The sequence below is a fragment of the Canis lupus genome, chromosome 16 (assembly GCF_003254725.2).
Source record: "Canis lupus dingo isolate Sandy chromosome 16, ASM325472v2, whole genome shotgun sequence".
Classification (NCBI taxonomy): Eukaryota; Metazoa; Chordata; class Mammalia; order Carnivora; family Canidae; genus Canis; species Canis lupus.
Window position 1 is genome coordinate 11,329,700 of NC_064258.1, and position 21,817 is coordinate 11,351,516.

General features: G+C 64.5%; 2 protein-coding genes across 14 annotated transcripts in view; one reads left to right on the plus strand and one right to left on the minus strand.

The window, feature by feature from the left end:
• CCM2 (CCM2 scaffold protein) overlaps window positions 1–10,391 on the plus strand; it is a 45,019-nt gene extending 34,628 nt beyond the window's left edge. For 6 of the 7 annotated variants that reach the window (XM_035699577.2, XM_049095130.1, XM_035699578.2 and 3 more), the window contains 8 exons: window positions 2,798–2,881; window positions 3,344–3,527; window positions 6,384–6,520; window positions 7,495–7,630; window positions 8,453–8,537; window positions 8,683–8,821; window positions 9,036–9,174; window positions 9,935–10,391. In XM_035699577.2, the coding sequence (XP_035555470.1) occupies window positions 2,798–2,881; window positions 3,344–3,527; window positions 6,384–6,520; window positions 7,495–7,630; window positions 8,453–8,537; window positions 8,683–8,821; window positions 9,036–9,174; window positions 9,935–10,215 (1,185 nt within the window). In that variant the 3' untranslated portion in view covers window positions 10,216–10,391. The remainder of the gene's footprint in view (window positions 1–2,797; window positions 2,882–3,343; window positions 3,528–6,383; window positions 6,521–7,494; window positions 7,631–8,452; window positions 8,538–8,682; window positions 8,822–9,035; window positions 9,175–9,934) is intronic. The other variant, XM_025433891.3, reaches the window with a different exon arrangement.
• Window positions 10,392–11,823: 1,432 nt separating this feature from the next.
• NACAD (NAC alpha domain containing) lies at window positions 11,824–20,437 on the minus strand. 7 transcript variants are annotated; one of them, XM_049095126.1, is made up of 10 exons: window positions 20,292–20,436; window positions 14,805–18,518; window positions 14,685–14,744; window positions 13,287–14,624; window positions 13,072–13,187; window positions 12,913–12,987; window positions 12,452–12,598; window positions 12,235–12,381; window positions 12,019–12,141; window positions 11,824–11,942 (listed from the first exon to the last, which is right to left on the minus strand). In XM_049095126.1, exons 1-10 carry the CDS (start codon window positions 20,356–20,358, stop codon window positions 11,928–11,930), a joined length of 5,802 nt encoding a protein of 1,933 aa, XP_048951083.1. In that variant the 5' UTR covers window positions 20,359–20,436; the 3' UTR covers window positions 11,824–11,927. The 7 variants fall into 7 exon arrangements, with proteins under 7 accessions (XP_048951083.1, XP_048951085.1, XP_048951084.1 ...); XM_049095128.1 differs by having other exon boundaries at window positions 13,287–15,134; window positions 15,795–18,518; XM_049095127.1 differs by having other exon boundaries at window positions 13,287–15,134; window positions 15,705–18,518.
• Window positions 20,438–21,817: the final 1,380 nt, after the last annotated feature.

Consider the following 21,817-nt stretch of genomic DNA (forward strand, 5'->3'; position numbering starts at 1 on the left):
AATCTGTAGTTTTTCTGTTATTCTAGTATCTTTGATTTTGACACTAGGGTCATGCCACCTCAGAGGATGGGTTAGAGTGTTTTCTCTGTTTTTACTTTCTGGAAGAGATTATAGAGAATTGGTATCATTTCTTCCTTTAGTATGTGTTAAAATTCACCAGTGAACCTGACTGGACTTGGTGCTTTCTGTTTTGGAAGGTTGTTAATTATTGATTCAATTCCATTAATAGAACATATGCCTATTCAGATTAAGCAATTCATTTTGTATGAATTTTGACAGTTGTGTCTTTCAGGGAATTCCATTGTGACTTGAGAACATACTGTGCATGGTTTCTTATCTTTTAAATTTGTTAAGGTGTGTTTTACGGCCCAGTGTGTGCTGTTTCTTGGTGAATGTTCATGTGAGCTTAAGAAGAAAGCATATCCTGGGCAGCCCCAGTGGCGCAGCGGTTTAGTGCCGCCTTCAGCCCAGGGCGTGATCATGGAGACCCTGGATCGAGTCCCACGTCAGGCTCCCTGCATGAAGCCTGCTTCTCCCTCTGCCTGTGTCTCTGCCTCTCTCTCTCTCTCTCTCTCTCTCTCTCTTTCTCTCTGCATCTCTATGAATAAATAAATAAAATCTTAAAAAAAAGAAAAAAAGAAGAAAGCATATCCTGCAGCTGTGTATAGATATCAATTATATAGTAGCTTACGTATGTCAGTTATGACCTGTTGATTGAGGGTGTTGAGTTTACCTGTGTCCTCACTGATTTTCTACCTGCAGGATCTGTCCATTTCTGATAGGGGTGTTGAAGTCTGCAGGTGTAATTGTGGCTTCATTTCTTTCTCCTTGCAGTTTTGCCCATTTTTGCCTTGCGTATTTTGATACTCTGTTGTTATGTACATATGTGTTAAAGACTGTTACATCTTCTTAGAGAAGTATTTTTGTTATATAAGGCCCCTCTTTAAAGTGGGTTTCTAAATGCCTGGGTGGCTCAGCGGTTGAGGTCTGCCTTTAGCTCAGGGCGTGATCCACAGTTCCTGGATTGAGTCCTGCATTGGGTTCCCCACAGGAAGCCTACTCCTCTCTCTGCCTGTGTCTCTGCCTCGCTCTCTGTGAGTCTCATGAATAAGTTAATAAAATCTTAAAAAAAAAAAAAAAGACTTGCAAATTCTGCAAGAACCTCTAAAAAAATAAAGAGGGTTTCCTGGGGCTCCTGGGTGGCTCCGTTGGTAGATCGTGCAGCTCAGTCTCAGGGCATGAGTTGGAGCCCCATGTGGAGTGTAGAGATTACCTAAATAAATAAAACTTGAAAAAACATTTAAAAAAATTTTAATAAGCTCTGTGCCCAACAAGGGGCTTGAACTCACCCACCAAGATCAAGACTGAGTGCATGCGCTCTTGCTGTCACTCAAATAAAATAAATAAATCTTAAAATCCCTCAAATTTTGTTTGTCAGAGAAAGTTTTTATTTCTCCTTTGCTTGAAGGACTGAGCCGAGAGTGAGGCAGGCCGCTCGCTGCTTGAGCTGCAGGCCCCCAGCCCCCAGGCCCCTGGCCCCCAGCCCCCAGCCCCCAGCCCCCCAGCCCCTAGGCCCCCAGGCCCCAGCTCCCAGGCCCCCAGCCCCTGGGCCCCAGGCCCTGAGCCCCAGCCCCTAGGCCCCCAGCCCCCAGCCCCCAGGCCCAGCCCAAGGCCGGGAGAGCAGCTCCTGCACAGCTGAGGAGCTCCTGTTCTTATGCCGCCTTCCTCAGGCTCTTTCCCTGTCGCTCTCCCGTTTGGGAGGCTCCCACCGGCCCATCTCGAGGCCGCCCCAGCACATCCGTCCGCGGCCCCTGTGATCGTGGCTCAGGGTGGCTGCAATTTCCATGTGTCGCTGGCGTCACCCAGGAAGCCCGTGCTGCAGCCCTTCCTCGTGAGGGTGGTGCTGCTGTCCCGGGCCGCGGCCAGCTTGGTGCTCGCGCCTGTCCGCACTTCCGAGGGCTGTGATCCGTCTGTCTGTTGGTGTGTCTGTCCTGCGGGCAGCTGGTGCCCCTGGACGGTGGGGCTGCACGCACTTCTCCCTCGGCCTCCCCTGGCTGGAGTTGGGGTGCCCGACCCTGGGACAGCAGCGCTTCTTGGGGCTGGGCCACTGCCGTATGGATCTCGGTCCTGCTGGTCTGTTGGTCTGTCATGTGGTGCAGCAGGTAGCAGGGGAGCAGCTCCCAGGCCGACAGACTTCGAGGTCTGAGCACACATCCTGGGGAGCGCGGCCTCTGCTCGAGCCCGGCCTGTAGGCCTGGTGGCCGAAGGCGGGGGCCAGGCCGTGCTTCCTGTGTCTGTGACTACATGGGTTCGTCTCCCTTTCTCTTTATTTTATTTTATTTTATTTATTTTATTTTATTTTATTTTATTTTATTTTATTTTATTTTTTAAAGATTTCTTTATTTATTTATGATAGACATAGAGAGAGAGAGAGAGGCAGAGACACAGGAGGAGGGAGAAGCAGGCTCCATGCCGGGAGCCCGACGCGGGACTCGATCCCGGGACTCCAGGATTGTGCCCTGGGCCAAAGGCAGGAGCCAAACCGTTGAGCCACCCAGGGATCCCCCTTTTCTCTATTTTTTTAAAGATTTTATTTATCTATTCAGGAGAGAAACACAGGGAGAGAGAGAGACAGAGACAGGAGAAGCAGGGTCCATGCAAGGAGCCCGATACGGGACTCAACCCCGGGACCCCGGGACCACACCCTAAGCCAACGGCAGATGCCCAACTGCTGAGCCACTGAGGTGTCCTCGTCTTCCCTTTCTTACCGCAGCTTTCTCTCCTCGCTTTCTTACAGTACTTAGGTCAGCTGACGTCCATCCCAGGATACCTGAATCCCTCCAGTAGGACTGAAATCCTGCATTTCATAGACAATGCAAAGGTAACCCCACCCTTCTGTCCCTGACCTCTGACCCCTGGCCTGTACCACCTCCTGACCCCCACCTCTGACCCTTAGTCTGCTCTAGCCCCTGACCCTGACCTCTGACCCTGACACCAGCTCCTGGTCCTCTGATCCTGGGCCTTTCACGGCTGGGGGAGGGTGACCCTGTCCCATCACGGTATGGGTGTGCTTGGCTCCTGGGCCATAGAGACCAATCCTGTCTGAACGTGAACTTTGTGCTCCAGATTTTGCTCCTTGTGGTTTGGGCTCTTTTCAGAATTTACATTTTCAAGATGCATAAACCACATACCATAGGTCTGAATAAGAGCTGCTCCAGAGGCAGCAGAGCTTCCAGAGCCAGCGTGGCCATCCTGTAGGGACAGTGCTGGCCTGTGCTTGATGGGGGGGTCCCCAGGGGCTGTGGCTGGGCCAGCATTCTTGATGCACCATGCTCCCTTCCAGAGAGCCCACCAGCTCCCTGGACATCTGACCCAGGAGCACGACGCCGTGATCAGCCTGTCTGCCTATAACGTCAAGCTGGCCTGGCGAGACGGGGAGGACACCATCCTCAGGGTTCCCATCCATGACATCGCCGCTGTGTCCTATGTGCGGGACGACGCCTCACACCTGGTGGTCCTGAAGACAGGTACGGATCTGGGAGGCAGGGCCGAGGGGTCCTCGACAGGAGCAGCTTGTGTCTTTGTCTGCACGAGTGAGTCTGGGAATTTAATGGAGCTCTGGAGACAGTTTGTCCAGTGTGGGGTCAGCTGCTGCTGCCTGCTGTGTCCAAGAAGGGCCCTCCTACCTGAGGTCAGCCCCAGTCAGAGGACATCAGTGACCCAGGGGGTCATAAGCAGTGGGTGCTGTGCTGGGCGTCCTGCTTGGGCCCTGCCCTTGGCCACAGGCTTCTAAGAGCTGGGTACAAAGACGGAAGCAAGCCATCGCGTTGCTCCTGGTCTGCGAGACGTTCTGAGTCAAGAGGAACCTTTTTTTTTTTTTTAAAGATTTATTTATTTATTCATGAAAGACACAGAGGCAGAGACAGAGGCAGAGACACAGGCAGAGGGAGGAGCAGGCTCCATGCAGGGAGCCCGATGTGGGACTCGATCCTGGATCCTGAGATCCCAGAATCACAACCTGAACCAAAGACAGGTGCCCAACCGCTGAGCCACCCAGGCGTCCCTCAGGAGGAACCTTAAACCAGGCACTGGCCCCCAGCCCCCTGCACCTGGTCCACTCCTCCCCTCGTGTTGGGAGCCCAGGGTTGTCTGCCGGGGTCTCTGGGTGTGCGGCCCACCGCATGCCACGGCCTTTGCCTGCCACTGAGTCGCTGAGGCACAAGGAAAGATAGCACGGCTCTGCTTGGGCTGCGCCCCTGAGGTGGGGTTCTGTGGTTGGCGCTGCAGTTTCTATGCTGTTCTGGGCTCGTGTGGGGCTTCTGGGGCTGGATTCATTGGCCATGGGCCTGTGGCAGGGGGATTGAAGGAACACACCACAGGCAGTGCAGAGGGAAGTTGCCTTTCCGCCTGAGCTCGGCAGGTCTTGGGGGATCTGAGGGCCCTGGCGAGCCTCCTTGCACGACCCCGTGAGCTTGGGGGCTCTAGTGAACAGCCAGGACGTGAGCGGCATGGATCTGGGGGGGATGCTGTGGGCCCCGTGCTCCCCTCTGTGCTTTTTTTTTTTAAGATTTTTTTTTATTTATTCATAGAGACAGAGAGAGGCAGAGGGAGAAGCAGGCTCCATGCAGGGAGCCCGATGTGGGACTCCATCCAGGGTCTCCAGGACCACGCCCTGGGCTGCAGGTGGCGCTAAACCGCTGCGCCACGGGGGCTGCCCCGCTGTGCTGCTTAACCCTCATTGCCCTCTATGGGTGCTGTTGGAGGATGGGCAGTATTTACATTGAACAGCGTGTAGCGGCCCAGATGTAACCATTTTAATTTTCAAAACTGGCTCAAACTGGCAGAAGGCCTGGAACATAATTACTTGGCATAACCTCCACCTGAACTGTGATGAGGACCCTGGTCTCCCACTTCCCTGATGGGGTAACGGAGTGTGGAGGTTGAGTGGCTGGCGGGGGAGCCCAGAGTGGGAGAGCGGCCGGGCAAGTGGCAGCGCCCCTGCCACTGCCTCCCAGCGTGGCCGCGGTGCCCACCCATTCCTGTACCCAGGATGGGTGGTCCTGCAGGAGGCCCGAAGTACCCACTGGGGTCTGGGGGGCCACTGCCTGGGGTAGTGTGGCCTGGGGTGCATGTGCTGGGGTCCCGTCCAGCTGCCCAGGCTTCATGTGAAGGGCCTGGCTGGGAGGGCGGAGGAGACTGTGCAGACATCTCACGGAGGGTCTCTGTGGGTGTAGGAGGACGGGGGCGGGGATCCGCAGGGCCCAGGGGACAACTGGCGGGACTGCATACCCTGCTTCTTCGACAACGGCCATGGAGCTGCTTAAAATGTTCTCGTGGCTACGTTAAAAGGAGGAGGAAGGGACGCCTGGGCGGCTCAGCAGTTGGGCACCTGCCTTCGGTCCAGGGCATGATCCTGGGGACCCGGGATCGAGTCCCACATCAGGCTCCCTGCATGGAGCCTGCTTCTCCCTCTGCCTGTGCCTCTGCCTCTCTCTCAGTCTGTGTCTCTCATGAATAAATAAATAAATCTTTAAAAAAAAAAAAAAAAGGCGGAAGCAGGTGAAATCAGTGTTAGTAATGTATTTTATTCAGCCCTCCGTGTCCAAAATCAGGCCCCCAGACCCGACTATCTGACCAGGATCGAGAGATGTGCTCTGCCTTGCTGGGTACTTCTTCTGAGACCTGGTGTGCTGTTGACGCTGCCCGTGTTGCCGTGTGGACCTGCCACGTCTCATGGGCTCAGGGCCTGTGGCTCAGGGCCATGGGCTGTGTGGTCCTGCGGTCTGACTGCTGCGTTTGGGGGCTCAGGGGATGCCAGGCCCTAGTCTCTGCAGGCATACCTGTTCTGAGTTCCCGTCTCCCAGCTGCGTCTGAGCCACAAGTGTTCTCCGGGCTGACGTGGGCTTGGCCCGGGGTGCCCCAGCATCAGGGGGATTGGAGGCTTCACTTCAGTGCCCATGCCCCCACCCACTGAGTGGACGAGCTGGTGCTTCGGGGTTGGGGGTGCTCACTCCCTTCGTCCCACCAGGCAGTGTGTGGATGTTAGGAACAGGGGCCGGGCTCTCTGCCCCTCTCCCGCCCCTGGGCTTGGCTGTTGGGGCCCCCGGTTCTCAGGGTCCCTGTCAGGAGGGGTTCATGCCCATGGTTCCTGCGAGTGGAACCCTGGTGGTACCTTCTCGTGTGCAGGCCAAAAGCAGCTGAATATTGGCCTAAGTTACCCTTATCGTTAGTGGCAGGGATGCGGGAGGGCCCCATGGGGTGGTGGTTCTCAGGGAGCAGGTGGCCAAGGAGGGTGAGGGTGACGGTGGAGGCAGGCCGCCTGCCCTGAGCCTGCTGTCCGGCTCCCACACCTGCCCTGACCTGCTGCACTGTTGACTTCTCAGCCCAGGACCCTGGCATCTCCCCCAGCCAGAGTCTGTGTGCAGAAAGTTCCAGAGGCCTCACCACAGTCTCCCTGTCAGAGAGTGGCGTGGGACCTGTGGAGGCCTGCTGCCTGGTGATCCTGGCCACTGAGAGCAAAGTGAGTAGAGGGTGGGACCCAGCACCCCCCACCCCCAGCCCAGGTCCTGCCCACCACGAGTCCAGGTCCCGTCCACATGCCCTGACTCAGGCCGACCACACCACCCAGGCCCCTCCTACTCCCCATCCAGGCCACGCCCATACCCACCCAGGCCTCTCCTACCCTTCTGACCCAGACCCCGCCCACACCCAAGCAGGCCCCGCCCACACCCAGCTAGGCCCCCGCCCATACCCCATCAAGGCCCCTCCAACAACCCTCTGGGCTCCTCCCACCGGCAGGGCCCAGCCCACCACCTGCCCAGGCCCTGCTAAAGCCCCTTCCCCGCTCCCTGAGTCTGGTGCCTTCTCTTCCAGGGACCTCACCCTTTCCCCAGTGCTGATGGGGGTGGTCTCCTGCACCCCAAGCCGTGCCCTGGGAGTGGGGGGTTAGGGCTTGAGGCCCCCTTAGCTACCTAAGGGTTGTCAGCCTCCAGGAGCTCCTTGGTGCGGTTTCTGTGTAAGACTGGAGCAGGGACTCCCATCTCGGGTTCCCTTAGATCAGTGCCCCTCCTCGGCTCCGCCCACCTTCTAGCGGGCAGTGCTGGGGAGGGCAGTGCTGGGGAGCACGCTGGGCTCCTGGCCCGCCCCTGCAGGCTCCTCTAGTCCCTGCCCCATATCCGGGGGCAGAGCTGCCCAGATAGGAGCCTGCCTTCACAGCGGGCCTGAAGCTGTGTGCCATGCTGGGAGCGCTGTCCCCCAGCCTGGGGCCACTGCGGGGCAGGGCGTTGGGAGGCGTTGGGGGGCCAGGTGGGCGGATACAGGAGGGCTGGCAGCTGACACACCTGGCCCCTGAGGTCCAGGGAGCCTCCCAGACATAGGCTGCTCCCCTGGGGGGCAGTGGGAGGCAATGGGCCCTCGGTTCTGGTGCTGGTTGGGCATCTGAGGAGCCTGCCCAGGAAAGCTGCCCAGGAAGACCCAGCTTCGTCCCCACGGCAGGTCGCTGCGGAAGAACTGTGCTCCCTGCTGGGGCAGGTCTTCCAGATTGTGTACACGGAGTCCACCATCGACTTCCTGGACAGAGCCATATTCGATGGGGCCTCGACACCCACCCACCACCTGTCCCTGCACAGCGGTATGTGAGTGTGGGCAGACAGTCCCCGAGGTCCATGTCTCCCACCTGGTGGCTTCCTGCATCACTGTGGGGACCAGGGAACGTGTCAACGAAGGTCACTTCACCTGTTTCAGATCAGAGAGCCGGGGGCTAGGGGGCGCTGTGGGGAGGAGCCCCCAGACCTCACTGCTCTCTGATGAGGGCTTTGTCCGGGGACCGAGGCTGCCCAGGCAGTGGACGTGTGGAAGCCACCACCTACTCTGTGTCTGTGGAGCATTTTTGGGAGGCGCCTTACTTACAGGAGTTCATTTAGTCCCCTCACCCCCTCCTCACCCCTCTCTCAGAGCCCAGTAGCCACACTGATGCTGTCCTGCTCTGTGTTGTGGGGACCTTAGGTCCTGGCCAACGTTCCTGGGTAGCTGCTGTGGGCCATGCTTTTTGCTGGTGCGGGGGCCTTGGGCTCGTGGGGGTCCTGCCTCTGTCCTTGGGGAGCAGCTGTGCTGCGTGGAGCTCGCGGGGGGGTCACACCTGCCTGTGGTGGTGGCTTCTGCCGTCAGCACCTGCGGCCGGGCCGTTGCAGGGGCTCTGGGATCCTGTGCCTCACCTAAAGGACACCGCAGGCGGCCACCAGGGGTGCTTTCTCATCCTTGGCCACGCTGGGGAGAGGGTCCCCCCAGCGCTCCATTTGGTGCGTTCTCCAGAGACCAGAGCATCACACTCAGACCGCACCATGAGCCCTGCGGAGGAGCATGTGTGGGTGGTGCCTATGGGCCACCCCAGGAGGCCTGCAGCCCCCCTGCCGCCAGTGCCCTTGGGCTCAGTGCCCTCTCCCCGTGTGACCAGGTGCCCCTGTCTCCCCACCCTGTACAGACGACTCTTCCACCAAGGTGGACGTGAAGGAGCCATATGAGACAGACCTGGGCACTTTGTGAGTACCCGCCCGCCACCCCTGCCCCCATCAGCCATGCCATCCACACTGGGCACCCTGGCCAAACCTGGGTGTCTGTGGGGAGCCGGACGCGGGCACAGGGCAGAGGCGCAGAGCCCCGTGCCCATGGCTCCTGTCCTTGCAGCGCGTTCCCCGAGTGTGTGCACCCCGGTGGCATCTCGCCCTCGTCCTTCTGCATGCAGATGGTGCCCCACGCCAAGACAGTCAGTGAGAGCGAGTTGAGCGCCACTGCCACCGAGCTGCTGCAGGACTACATGCTCACGGTGCGGCCCTGCCCTGTGGGGGGCGGGGACAGCCGAGCTTGGCCCTGGGACTTGCTGCTTAGCCAACGCGTGCCCCTGATCCTCATGTGGTTCTGCGCTAGTGCACAGCCCTGGGGGCACAGCCTGCTTGGGCTCCTTACTCAGGGTGCCGCTGGTTGGGCTGTGGGTGCATGGTGCTGCGCTCACCCCCCACCTTCTGCTCCGCTGTCTGCAGCTGCGCACCAAGCTGTCCTCCCAGGAGATCCAGCAGTTCGCGGCACTTCTGCACGACTACCGCGACGGGGCGTCTGTGCACGAGTTCTGCATCAACCTGCGTCAGCTGTATGGGGACAGCCGCAAGTTCCTGCTGCTCGGTGAGTCTGAGGTGGCGTGGCTGCAGTGTGGGGGCTCTGGCCAGAGACCAGAGCTCGCCAGTGGGAGGCAGACTGCGGGGAAGCCAGGGGCTGGTACCTCGGAATGAGGGCCAGGGTGGGACTCCCCAGAGGAGATGGCACCTGAGAGGGTTTTGGTGGGTGGCCAGGAGTTTGCCAGGCAGAGAAGTGGACCCCATTACTGGGTGGAAAGACCGGCTTTTCCGAGAGCTGGGCCCTGAGAAATGAGCACCATGGTGCAGCTGGGTAGCCAGGGTGGCAAGGACCCCGCACACCTGCCCCCACCCTTGAGGATGGTGGTGCGGCTGTGTGTCCTGTGTGCAGAGCCTGGGGAACTCGGCTGGCTGACGGTGGCTGTTGGAGGCTCCGGCTCTGCTCCCCAACCTCCACCGAGGGTGGGTTTATACCCTTGTCAGCCGCCACCCAAGGGCTCTCTGCTCATGGGGGCTCTAGGGCCTGCCGTGCTGTGTCCAGTTTGAACTCTTGGTGACCCTGTGGCCTCTCCGCCAGGGTCCGTCGTGTGGTCAAGGCTTGGGTCCGAGGGCCCCGCCCCATGTTCCTTTCTGTGTTGTTGTCCCGTAGAAGCGGGCGGTGCCCAGTGGTTGGCCTGCGCCCTCTGCTCTGTACTCCAGGGCCTGTGGGTGGGGCTCCGCCAGGACCAAGGGAGGGACATGCAGCCAGCCCCCTGTTCCCCGGCCCAGCCCCCCAGAAGCATGGCATCCAGCACACCCTGTGTCCTTAGGTCTGCGGCCCTTCATCCCGGAGAAGGACAGCCAGCACTTCGAGAACTTCCTTGAGACCATCGGGGTGAAGGACGGCCGAGGCATCATCACTGACAGCTTCGGCAGGTACCGGCGGGCCCTGAGCTCTGCCTCCACCTCCACCTGCACTGGGAACAGGACCACAGGCAGCTCCGACGACCAGTCCGCACCCTCGGAGGGGGACGAGTGGGACCGCATGATTTCAGATATCAGCAACGACATCGAGGCTCTGGGCTGCAGCATGGACCGGGACTCAGCCTGATGGCGCCGGGAAGGGCCCGCCGGCGCTCCCTCTACTGTGAAGGACCTGCCCCGGGGCGCTGGTGCCCGTGGCCCCCTCCGGGAGGGCTCCCGGGGGTCCTTTCGGTTTTGCACACGACGATGCTGTCGAAACTCTCAGAGACCTTCAAACAAGTTTACCGCCATGTGAATGATTCATTTCTGGTCCCAGCGTGCTTCTGATCTTGCGGGTGGGAGCCGGGCAGCAGACGCAGAGGACGGCATCGGGGTTTTGCTTTGAAAACGCAGGGTGGGCAGCGGGTGACCTGGGCCCTGGTGCGAGTGTGGGTCCTCGTCCTCCCGAGGACGCCTGGCCTCCTGCGCCCTGGCCTCCTGCTCCTCGATGAGTCCCCCTTCCTCCGTCTGCCAGCACAGGTGCTCTCCACTGTACCCGGACCCCCACCCCCACCCAGAGCACAGGTCCCCCTCCCCACCCAGCACGCCCAGGGTCCTGGGCTCGGTGGGGGCGCGCAGGGGCACTGTTCTAGGCCTTCCCTGGGCTGGGCCCCTGCTGCACTCTTGGCACCTGGGGAACCAGAGGGTGCGTCTGGCCTGGGAGACCCCCAGCAGCATGTGTGGGAGCCCTGGGCTGAGCAGGGTGGATGTGGGGGCCCCGGGGCGGGAGGACGGAGGCCGTGTGGGGCCGGTGGCAGGTGCGGATGGGAGGAGAAGCCCCTCACGTGGCTCTGGCCGCAGCCCCCCCGGGAGCTGGCAGTGGGCCCAGGCTGGCAGGGCTAGGGCCCGTGCAGTGGCTCTCTGGATGTGAGCCAAGACCCCCGGCCCTCCTGCCCTGGGAACATCTGGAACGGCCAAGGCGGCCAGGCCCTCCCCAGCCACCTTCGGTCTCGGGCTGCAGCGGGGTGGTAGCAGTGGGGCCGCACCCTGGGGCCTGGCCCGCATGTCCTGTGTGGATGGCAGGGACCGTCTCATCCCCTCCAGGGGTGCCTTTCCCACCAGCGCCCCCTCAGCGGATCTCTGGACTTCAGAGAAGAGGGAATATGGAGGGGATGGATGGCCCCTCCACAGCTGGGCGTCAGGAGGGCCCCCAACAAATGCCTCTCCGTGGCTAGAGCCCTGGAGCCCCTGGGTCTGGGGAGTCCCTTCCCGAAGCCAGTCCCCAGGCCCACACCCTGGGCCACAGCCAGGGGACAGTCTAGTCTCTGGGCAGGTGGGGCACCGAGGTCCTGGGGTGGGGAGGGTGAGGACCCCCACCCTCCAGGGGCCTTACATGAACCCCCACATACTGGAGACACGGGACAGATCCCACCCTCTGGGGACATGGTGGGGGCCAGAGCCCCGCCCTCTGGGGACCAGGAGGAGAGCCCCCCCACTCTGGGACACATGGGGACAGAGCCCTGCCCTCTGGGGACAAGGAGGAGGGCCCCCCCACTCGGGGACTGGTGGGGACAGCCCTGCCCTCTGGGGACAAGGAGGAGGACACCTACCCCTAGGGACCTGGATTGCTCCAGGCCTGGGTTGGGATCGCCCGCACCCTCCGGCGCCCGGGGACAGGCCCCCCTGACCCTCTAGGGGCCCCACCGCGAGTCCCCTGAGACCCGAACGAGCCCGGAAGCAGGAGCAGAGCGGAGGCTGAGGGGACACACCCGTTTATTGAGCAGCAGAGCCGGGGGCGGGGACAGGGCCGGTGGTCGGTGGCAGTCGGTGGCAGTCGGTGGCGGTGGGTGGCGGTCGCGGCTACATGGTGAGCTCCTGCGGGAGGGTGCAGAGGTGTGGGCTGAGAGGGGGCCCAACAGGGTGGGCGGCGGGGCTGAGAGCGGCCACTCACCATGATGGCGTTGACGATGTCACTCTGGTTGTCCCGCAGAGCCCGCACGGCCCTGGCCCTCGACACGTTGGCTTGCGCCATCACCAGCTCGATGTCCCGGAGCTCCAGGCCCGCCTCATCCACCTGGATGGGGGCAGGCGGGCAGGTTCCGGGGCTGCCGCCCCCCGGAAGGCCCCTACCCCTCCTCCCCCCCACCCCGCGGTGCCCCAGCCTCACCTCCTCCTCCTCCTCCTCCTCCTCCTCCTCCTCCTCTGGCCTCCGCAGCGGCCCCGGCGCAGACTCAGGCACCAGGGCCGATGGCTCAGTGGGCACCTTGAACTTCTCGGCGGCAGCCCTGTGCACTTGCTGCGACAGGTCCTCGATCTGCAGGGCGGGCACAGTGGTCAGGTCGCCCCCCGGCCCCCCACCCCCCCACCCCCCACCCCCACCAGACCTTGGCCTCCCCGAAGACCACGTAGGTGTCGGAGGCTGGGCTCTTGAAGACGTCGGGCTTGGCGATGACAAACAGGATGTTCTTGGACTTCTGGATGGTGATCCTGGTGACCCCCTGGATTTGCCGCAGGCCCAGCTTGGACATCGCCTGGGGACACGGCAGGCTCACCCTGGGCACTGGGGGGTCCCAGGCCGAGGCGGGGAGGAGCCGGCCCCGAGGGGTGGCAGCATCCCGGCAGGGGCTGAAGCCTCTCCCGCCAAGTCTGGGGGCCCCTCTGTGGGCTCTGGGCCAGCCCGGGACACTGGCCCCCAGGGACAGTGGGGTGCCGGTGTACCATCTCCATGGAGGCTCTGGCCCCAGCACCTCCACTGCCCAACAGCCTCACTGGTGGCATCATCAGCCCCTGGGGGTGAAGGGTCCCTTCCTACACCCTCCCCAGCAGCCCCACAGCACCCCCCCACCTTCCGGGCCTTCTTCTCACTGCGACTCTGCTTGGCTTTGGCCACGGTCTCTTCGCTGCCACCGGCTGCGGGGGCCTGGGGAGGACGGGGTTTGAGGAACCGAGGGTGGGGCATCGGGGAGCCCTCCCAGGGGTGCCCCCGTCCCCCCGGGCCGGGCACCTGGGCTGGGCACTGCGCTGGCTGTACCCCCGAGGCATCGTGCTCCTCTGGCTCTGCCGACGACTCCCCGTGGCTGTCCGAGTGTGGGCTGGATCCTGGGGCCCTGGGGGGCGAGTCTGGGTGCGGGCGGGTGGGGGGATGAGGACGGCCGCAACCCCGGGCCCCCACCTGCCGCCCGCGGTCCCTGCTCCGGACAACTCGCCGCCTGGCCTCACCTTCCTCTGGGCTGTCCTGGTCAGCCTGCTGCCCGGCGGCAGGGGGGCCCCGAGGCCCAGGAGGCACTTGGCAGGGGGGCGCGGTCCGCCAGGCCCGGTCTTTGGCATGGGTGTCCCCCGCCGGGGCTGTCCTGGGGCCAGGGAGGGCGGCAGGGGGCGGGAGGCCCCCCCTTGGCCCAGCCCCGGGAGGTCCCGGGGTCCCTGAGAGGGCAGCTGGTGCCTGCGGGGTTCCCGCCAGGGGCTCCCCGGCCTCCAAGTCTTCCCTGAGGCCCCGGCAGGGGCAGGAGGCGCCGAGGACCCCGGGGCTCAGGGCTGCCTCTGCGGGGCCCCCGGGGGTGCAGGGCTCGCGGGCCAGGGCCCGGCCGGGGCTTCCTGGCAACTGCGCTGCCACCCCGGGGCTCCCGCAGACCCCCCGTGCCCTCTCCCCGCCACCGCCGGGGCCCGGCGCGGGCTCCTGCCCGGAGGCTGCGGGCGGGCTGGGCACTGGCTCTGGGCGGCAGCCGCCCTCCGGCCTCGGTCCCACCTCCGCAGCGCCGGGACACCGGGGCCAAGCCGCAGGATGCGCCCCCGGGCCACGCTGCCCCGCAGCCTTCCCGGCTCCCTGGGGGACCGGCTCCAGGCCGCGCGCCCCTGGACTCTCACCCCCTGGGGCCTCCCCCGGGGCCGAGCGGGGCTCAGCTCGGGCTCCAGCGCGCACGCGGGCACCGGGACGGCTTCCCTGCTCGGGCGCCGCCGGACCCTCGGCTGCTCCCTCCCGGGCAGAGGCGGCCTTCGGTGAGTCCCGGGCTTCCGCCGCAGCCCCTGGGCACTCCGGGATCTCTGGGGCTGACGCTAGCAGTTCTGGGGCCTCCGTGGCAGGTTCTGGATGTTCTGGGGCCTCTGTGGCAGGCTCTAGGCATTCTGGAGCCTCTGTGGCAGGTTCTGGATGTTCTGGAGCTTCCATGGCAGGGTCCGAATGTTCTGGGGCTTCCATGGCAGGTTCTGGATATTCTGGTGCCTCCATGGAAGGCTCTGGATGTTCTAGGGCCTCGGTGGCAGGCTCCGGGTGTTCTGGGGCCTCCATAGCAGGTTCTAGATGTTCTGGGGCCTCCATGGAAGGCTCTGGACGTTCTAGGGTCTTGGTGGAAGGCTCCAGGCATACTGGGGCCTCTATGGCAGGTTCTGAGTGTCCTGGGGCCTCCATGGAAGGCTCCAGGCATTCTAGGGCCTTGGTGGCAGGCTCCGGGCATTCTGGGGCCTCTGTGGCAGGTTCTGGATATTCTGGGGCCTCCGTCGCAGGTTCTGGATGTTCTGGGGCCTCCATGGAAGGCTCTGCATGTTCTAGGGCCTTGGTAGCAGGTTCTGGATGTTCTGGGGCCTCCATAGAAAGCTCTGGATGTTCTAGGGCCTCGGTAACAGGTTCTGGATGTTCTGGAGCCTCCATGGAAGGCTCTGGATGTTCTAGGGCCTTGGTAGCAGGTTCTGGATGTTCTTGGGCCTCCATGGAAAGCTCTGGATGTTCTAGGGCCTTGGTAGCAGGTTCTGGATGTTCTGGGGCCTCCATGGAAGGCTCTGGATGTTCTAGGGCCTTGGTAGCAGATTCTGGATGTCCTGGAGCCTCCATGGAAGGCTCTGGATGTTCTAGGGCCTTGGTAGCAGGTTCTGGATGTTCTGGGGCCTCCATGGAAGGCTCTGGATGTTCTAGGGCCTCAGTGGCAGGCTCCGGGCATTCTGGGACCTCCACGGCAGGTTCTGGATGTTCTTGGAGCTTGGTAGCAGGTTCTGGATGTTGTGGGGCCTCCATGGAAGGCTCTGGACGTTCTAGGGCCTCAGTGGGAGGCTCTGGGCATTCTGGGGCCTCCGTGGCAGGTTCTAGGTGTCCTGGGGCCTCCATGGAAGGCTCCAGGCATTCTAGGGCCTTGATGGCGGGCTCCAGGTATTCTGGGGCCTTGGTGGCAGGCTCTGGGCATTCTGGGGTCTCTGTGGCAGGTTCTGGATGTTCTGGGGCCTCCATGGAAGGCTCCAGGCATTCTAGGGCCTCGGTGGTAAGCTCCGGGTGTTCTGGGGCCTTGGTGGCAGGTTCTGGGTGTTCTGGGACCTCCATGGAAAGCTCCAGGTGTTCTAGGGCCTCAGTGGCAGGTTCCGGGTGTTCTGGGGCCTCGGTGGCAGGTTCTGGGTATTCTAGGGCCTCCATGGAAGGCTCTGTATGTTCTAGGGCCTTGGTGGCAGGCTCCGGGCATTCTGGGGCCTCTTTGGCAAGTTCTGGATGTTCTGAGGCCTCCGTGGAAGGCTCCAGGCATTCTAGGACCTCAGTGGCAGGCTCTGGGCATTCTGGAGCCTCCGTGGCAGGTTCTGGGTGTCCTGGGGCCTCCATGGAAAGCTCCAGGCATTCTAGGGCCTCCGTGGCAGGCTTTAGGCATTCTGGGGCCTCCGTTGCAGGTTCTGGGTGTCTTGGGGCCTCCATGGAAAGCTCCAGGCATTCTAGGGCCTCGGTGGCAGGCTCTGGGCATTCTGGAGCCTCCGTGGCAGGTTCTGGATGTCCTGGGGCCTCCATGGAAAGCTCCAGGCATTCCAGGGCCTCAGTGGCAAGCTTTGGGCATTCTGGGGCCTCCGTGGCAGGTTCTGGGTGTCTTGGGGCCTCCATGGAAAGCTCCAGGCGTTCTAGGGCCTCAGTGGCAGGCTCCAGGTGTTCTGGGGCTGCCGTGGCAGGTTCTGGATGTTCTGGGGCCTCCATAGAAGGCTCCAGGCATTCTAGGGCCTTGGTGGCAGGCTCTGGGCATTCTGGGGCCTCCATGGCAGGTTCTGGGCGTTCTGGGACCTCCATGGAAAGCTCTAGGCATTCTAGGGCCTCAGTGGAAGGCTGTGGGTGTTCTGGGGCCTCTGTGGCAGGTTCTGGGTATCTTGGGGCCTCCATGGAAAGTTCCAGGAGTTCTAGGGTGTTGGTGGCAGGCTCCGGGTGTTCTGGGGTCGCCGTGGCAGGTTCTGGGTATTCTGGGGCTTCCATGGAAAGCTCGAGGCATTCTAGGGCTTCAGTGGCAGGCTCCGGGTGTTCTGAGGCCTCCGTGGCAGGTTCTGGATGTTCTGGGACCTCCATGGAAGGCTCTGGGCATTCTAGGGCCTCGATAGCAGGCTCCGGGTGTTCTGGGGCCTCCATGGTAGGTTCTGGGTGTCCTGGGACCTCCATGGAAAGCTCCAGGAGTTCTAGGGTCTTGGTGGCAGGCTCCGAGTGTTCTGGGGCCTCCCTGGAAGGCTCCGGGTGTTCTGAGGCCTCTGTGGAAGGCTCTGGGTGTTCTAGGGCCTCGATAGCAGGCTCCGGGTGTTCTGGGGCCTCCATGACAGGTTCTGGGCGTCCTAGGGCCGCCATGGAAAGCTCCAGGTGTTCTAGGGCCCTGGTGGTAGGCTCCGGGTGTTCTGGGGCCTCCGTGGCAGGCTTGGAGGGGCCTACAGTTCCCCATGAGGCCCAAGGTGCCCCCGTGTCTGCAGCTGGCTCCAGGCCATCCAGCTGGACCTGCTCCCAGGCCTGAGGCTCTGTGTCCCTCTGCTCACATGCTGGCCTCAGCCCCAAGGTCACTTGTCCTTCCTGCCGGGCTGCAGTGGCCACAGGCTCCATCCATGGTGTGCAGCCTGCATCTGTCTGCAGGGTCTGGAGCTTGGCCTCAGCGGCGGGTCCCTGGCCCAAGGGGAGGCCCGCGGCCTGCAGGGGTAGGGGCGGGGCCTCAGACCCAGGGTCTGGGCCCGCCCGTCTCTCCAGGTGCTGCAGAGAGTCGGGGCTTGGTGGGAGGGCCCCCACTGCTGGGGCAGTCTGGGGCTCTGGGCCTAAGGCCGTGTGCTCATCCCCCTGCAGGGACTGAACTGCGCCCGCGGCAGCAGGCCCCCGACCCAGAATGGAGCCCAGCGCCTGCCCCCAGGCCTGAGCGGTCACCCCCGTGAGGTCCGGGGCTTCCTGCGGGGTGTGAGGGGCCTCGGCCGCAGCACATGCCCGGCCTGAGCCCTGGCCTGGCCCGGCGACCTTGGCACCTGGGGCCTGGCGCCCGGTGGCTCGGCTGGCCTCTTCCTCGCAGATCCCGGGAGCAGGCTCGCCAGGGCTGTCGTGGAGCAGGGCCGTGGGTCGTGCGTGGGGCTCCTCGCTGTACAGCCTCTCGTCATCTGCCCCCGCGTAGGAGGCCGAGTCGGGGTCGGAGGAGGCCGCCGAGGTGTCATCCCGGAAGGCAAAGGCCTCGTCCATGCCCTCGGTGATGGAGAGATCGGACAGGGACTGCAGGGAGGAGGCAAACGTGCTGTCGTCCTCGCCCTCCCCAGCAGCATCCCCTCCAGGGACAGAGGCCTCTTCCTCCTCCTGCTCCTCCTCTTCCTCCTCCTCGGGGGCCCTCGGTGTCACCTCCACGGCCTCCACCTGGAAGATGAGGCTGCCCCGGAAGGGCAGGAGGGCGGCGGGGATCATGGGGTCGTTGGCCAGGAAGTCCAGCTCGAAGAAATGGGCCTCCTGGCCCCAGGAAGAGCTGCTGTCGGCTGAGATGCTGGACTCCGGGGATGGGGGGCCGGGGGGCCCCGTGTAGGGCAGCTCCTGCTCATCTGCTACAGACCCCTGTGGGGAGAAGCCCCAGCCCGAGGGGACATCCAGCCCTTCGGCTGGGGCCAGCAGGCTCAGGGAGCAGGACGGGGACGAGGCCCAGCTGTCCCCATCTGCCGTGATGTAAGAGCCCGAGGGCGAGGCAGGTGGCGAGTCCCCTGGCTCCGCCGGGGCGTCCCGGGCATCCCTGCGGGACCCGGGGCCAAGGAGCAGGGCAGAGGCGGTCTCGGTGGGGGTGGAGGGTGGCGTGAAGTAGGACTCAGGGTCTGGGACAGGGCAAGGCACAGGAGGGTCACCCTGAGAACACAACGCGGGGGGTGGGTTCAGGCTGGGGTGCCCACCCTCCCGGTCCCTGAGCTCTGGCAGGGCTGCCCTGGGCAGCAGGGGCACCCGGAGGGTCTCCTCGCCCATCACGATCCGGGGCTCCATGGTGGCTGGGGGAGGACCCCCGGCGGGCCGGGCCTCGGGGGGGCCCAGGCTAGGGCTGCCTTCTGCAGGGACCGCCCAGGCTGAAGGGGTGCCGCTTGGCCCTGCATCCCAGCTGGCTCCCTCTGGCGGGGGCCGGGCACCCGGCTTGCTGGGCAGAAACTCCAGGGCCAGGGCACTGGGTCCGGGGGTCAGGGCACAGTGCTCCAGCCGGTCCCCTCTTGGGGTGGTGGCCGAGGCCACATCACAGGACGACTCTGTGGAAAGAGAGGGCCATGAGGAGGGCAGACATCCTCGGGGAGCCGAAGAACCTCTGGGAGCCCGAACCCGGAGGGGACAGCCTGGGGCCGGGGGGTGGGTGGTGTCTGAGGCTCGGCAGGCGGGGGGCTAGCACCTGTCTCCACCGACACTGGCTGGCTGGCCCCCTGCCCGCAGTCTGTGCTGGGCTCGGCTGGTGACCTCTCTGACCTGCATCAGAAGCTCCCAGGGGAACGGCACTTGCACCCCGCTGGCTCTGGAACACTCTAGGTGTCACACCTCCCGTGCGTGGGGGTCTCACCTCCCTGCCTCAGCTCTCTCCCTGCTGCCCACACCGGAGGCCAGCCTCTCGGGGAGCCATCCGGCTCTGCCCCAGGTTCCAGCTGCCGAGCTGGTGCAGAGGAGGGGAGGCAGGGCCACCGCGGGTGTGTCCTCAAGCCACGGGTCCCACGGAGGCTGAGCTGCAGGGGTTGGTGCTGGCAGTGATGGGATTTGTGGGAAAGAGGGCAGCTGTGGGAATGGGCCCTGGGGGCTGCAGGATCATGAGACTGGCCAGGCCTCTTTATGGTGGCAGCGGCCCCAGGGCTGTGGGTCCCAGGGCTGCCTAGACCCTGACTCTGTTCTTGGGGAGGTTCCTGCTCTATCACGTTCACCCTCGGTCACCCCACAGGGATCTCTGCCTCAGGGGTCTGTCTGCAAAGCTGAGTATCTGATTAGAGGCGAAGCTTTTAGGAAGGGGCAGCATCCTGCCCCCTTGGGCCCCCTGCTGGGATTCAGAGAGGCCATGGGGGTCTTGAGAAGGGGGTCCTTCGGGCCACTGCAGCGTGGCATACACCCAACGCCCGGAGGTGGGTGTGGTGGGTGGGGTGGGGTGGACACAGGCTCCAGGTGCTGAGCCTGTGGTACCCTTGCCCGCCTGCCCTGGGGCGGGGAGAGGCCAGAGCCAGGCCAAGGGAGGTGGTGAAGGGAAGCCAAAGGTCAAAAGGTTTTTGTAAGCACCCAAGGTCATCAAGCAGCCTGAGCAGAGCCAGCCTGAGATGCTGGGTCCGGGCAGGCCCAGCCTCCACCCGCTTTACCAGAGGCCAAAGGGGGCCAGGGCCCCGGCCCAGTGCTGTGCTGGTCAGTGACACTGCCAGGTGATGCGCGCACAGCTTGGTGCCCTTGGCCCTCCAGGAGTCACCGCTGACCTCCTGCTGGGCCACCCTGGTCCTTCCAGACCTGGGCAGACGCCTCCACTCCGCGGACACTTGCTGAGCTAGCATCTCCAAGGCTGCGGGCACTGCCCCCCGCCCTCGGGGACCGGCCCCCTGGCCACCCCAGGCGCCAGCTCCAGCCCTGTTGCTCCTTTCAAGACCCCAGTCGCTGGCCGTGCGGCGGCTGCAGCATCTAAAGGGCGAGTCCCCCGCGGGGCTGGGGGTGAGGCTGAGAACCCCTCGCCTCTGGTCCAGAGCCTCAGGCCTGCCTGGCCCGCAGCTCCTCGCAGACAATGGGGCCGCGGAGCCTGGAGGGCGGGCCACGGGCCTGAGCCACGGGCCCCCGGGATGCTCGCAAGCCCCCCCGCCCTTCCCGCAGTCCAGAGCTGGGCCTGTGGGGCGGGGAAGGGGTCAGGATGGCTGGGAGCGCAGGCCGAGACCAGACGGGGGTGGGGGGTGGGGGACGGCGGAGCCGAGCGGCCGGCGGGGGACGGGGACCCAGGGGCAGGGGCAGGGGCAGGGGCAGGGGCAGGGGCAGGGCCGCCGACAGGATCGCAGGGGCCCAGCCCGAGGCCTCACCTGTTTGGGGGCCCGGCCCGCCCGCCTCCGGCAGCAGCGGTTCAGCGCGCGCGGCCTCCCCGGGCATGGCCTGGCCGTGCGCCCGTCCCTCGGCGCCCGCTCCGTCCGCGTGTCCGTCCGGCGGAGCCTGCGCGGCCGCCGCCCCTCGGCCCGGGAGTAGGGGGAGGTCGGCGGCTGACGTCACGCCGCCCCGCCCGCCCGGCGCCCCGGAGGAGCGTGCGCCTGCGCCCCAAGCACTGCGGAGCGCAGCGGGGGTGCGGGGCCCCCTCCCCGCCCGGCTGCGCCCTCCTCCGGCGTCGCGCCGCCGCGCCTTTCCCGCGGCATCCTCCCGGGTCGCGAGGGGCCGGGCCGGCCGGAGGCTGGGCGGACCCCAGGGAGCATCACCCGAAGCCGAAGCCGGCTCCGCAGGAGGCGGGGGCGGCGCGGGGCGCGGGGCGCGGGGCGCGGGGCGCGGGGCGCGGGGCAGGTGGCGGCGCGGTCCTGGGGCCCGGCCTCCCGCGCCCCCCGCCTCCATCCCGGGGGTGAGCAGGAGCCGCAGCTCCATGCTGATTGGCCGGTCGTCGCACGTCGGTCTCCGTGGCAACCGCCTCCCGGCTCCATGGAAACCGAGACGGGAGCCGGCGCGGCTGGAGCGCGGGGAAGGCAGCCCGGGGGAGCAGGGCGGACGGTCCGCGCACCCCGCAACCCCGCTCCCGGGCTCCCCCGGGCTCCCGGCGGAGGAAGAGGAGCGCCACGCCTTCCTGGGCCTGGGCCGCCGCCCCCCCATCTCCCCTCCCCAGCCCCCCCAGCCTCCCCCGCCCGCCTCCCGCGCTCGCACCCGCCCAGTGCCAGGCTCCGGCTCCGCGAGACACATGAGCATTGTGCCCCCCGCCCCCCCCCCCCCCCCCGAGCTGGGCGGCGGCAGGGAATCAGAGCGGTCATTGTGGCGGCGGCGGGGGGCGGGGCGTCTCCCCAACCCTGTCTCCTGCGGCCACCCCTGCATCCTGCACCCCCCAGCCGCTGATGGAGCGTCTCTCCCCTGCTGGGACCCTCTGCATCCACCTTCATTCTCGCCTTCCGGCTCTTCCAAGTTGCCCCCCCCCACAGCCCGGCTGCCCTGGCGGAGACCTTCATGCTCCCTCTGCTCTGCGCACCGCGACCACCCGGCCCGCACCAACCTCCCAGAAACCAAAAGCCCTTCCGTGTGCCTTCTGGTCTGGGCAGGGTGGCCTCGGCTTGTCTGCTCTTCCTGACAGTAGACACAAGACACACAATCCCAACACAACTCTCACACACGAAGAGTGAGGTGATGCGGCGAGGGTCCCCAGGGCTGCAGGAACAGCCTGCTGACACAAGGGGCCCCTGACCACGTTTCCGGACCCCAGTCTGCTCCCAGGAGGAGGACCAGACGGACATATTCATCTCCATGTAGGGCTGGAGTCCCACTGACAATTCTAGGAGGGTCAGGGGGAGGCCTGCTCCTTCCCCACCGGGATCACCTGCCCCTCTGCCCCACTGAGAAGCCCCAAGGGTAGGGGTGGTAGCAC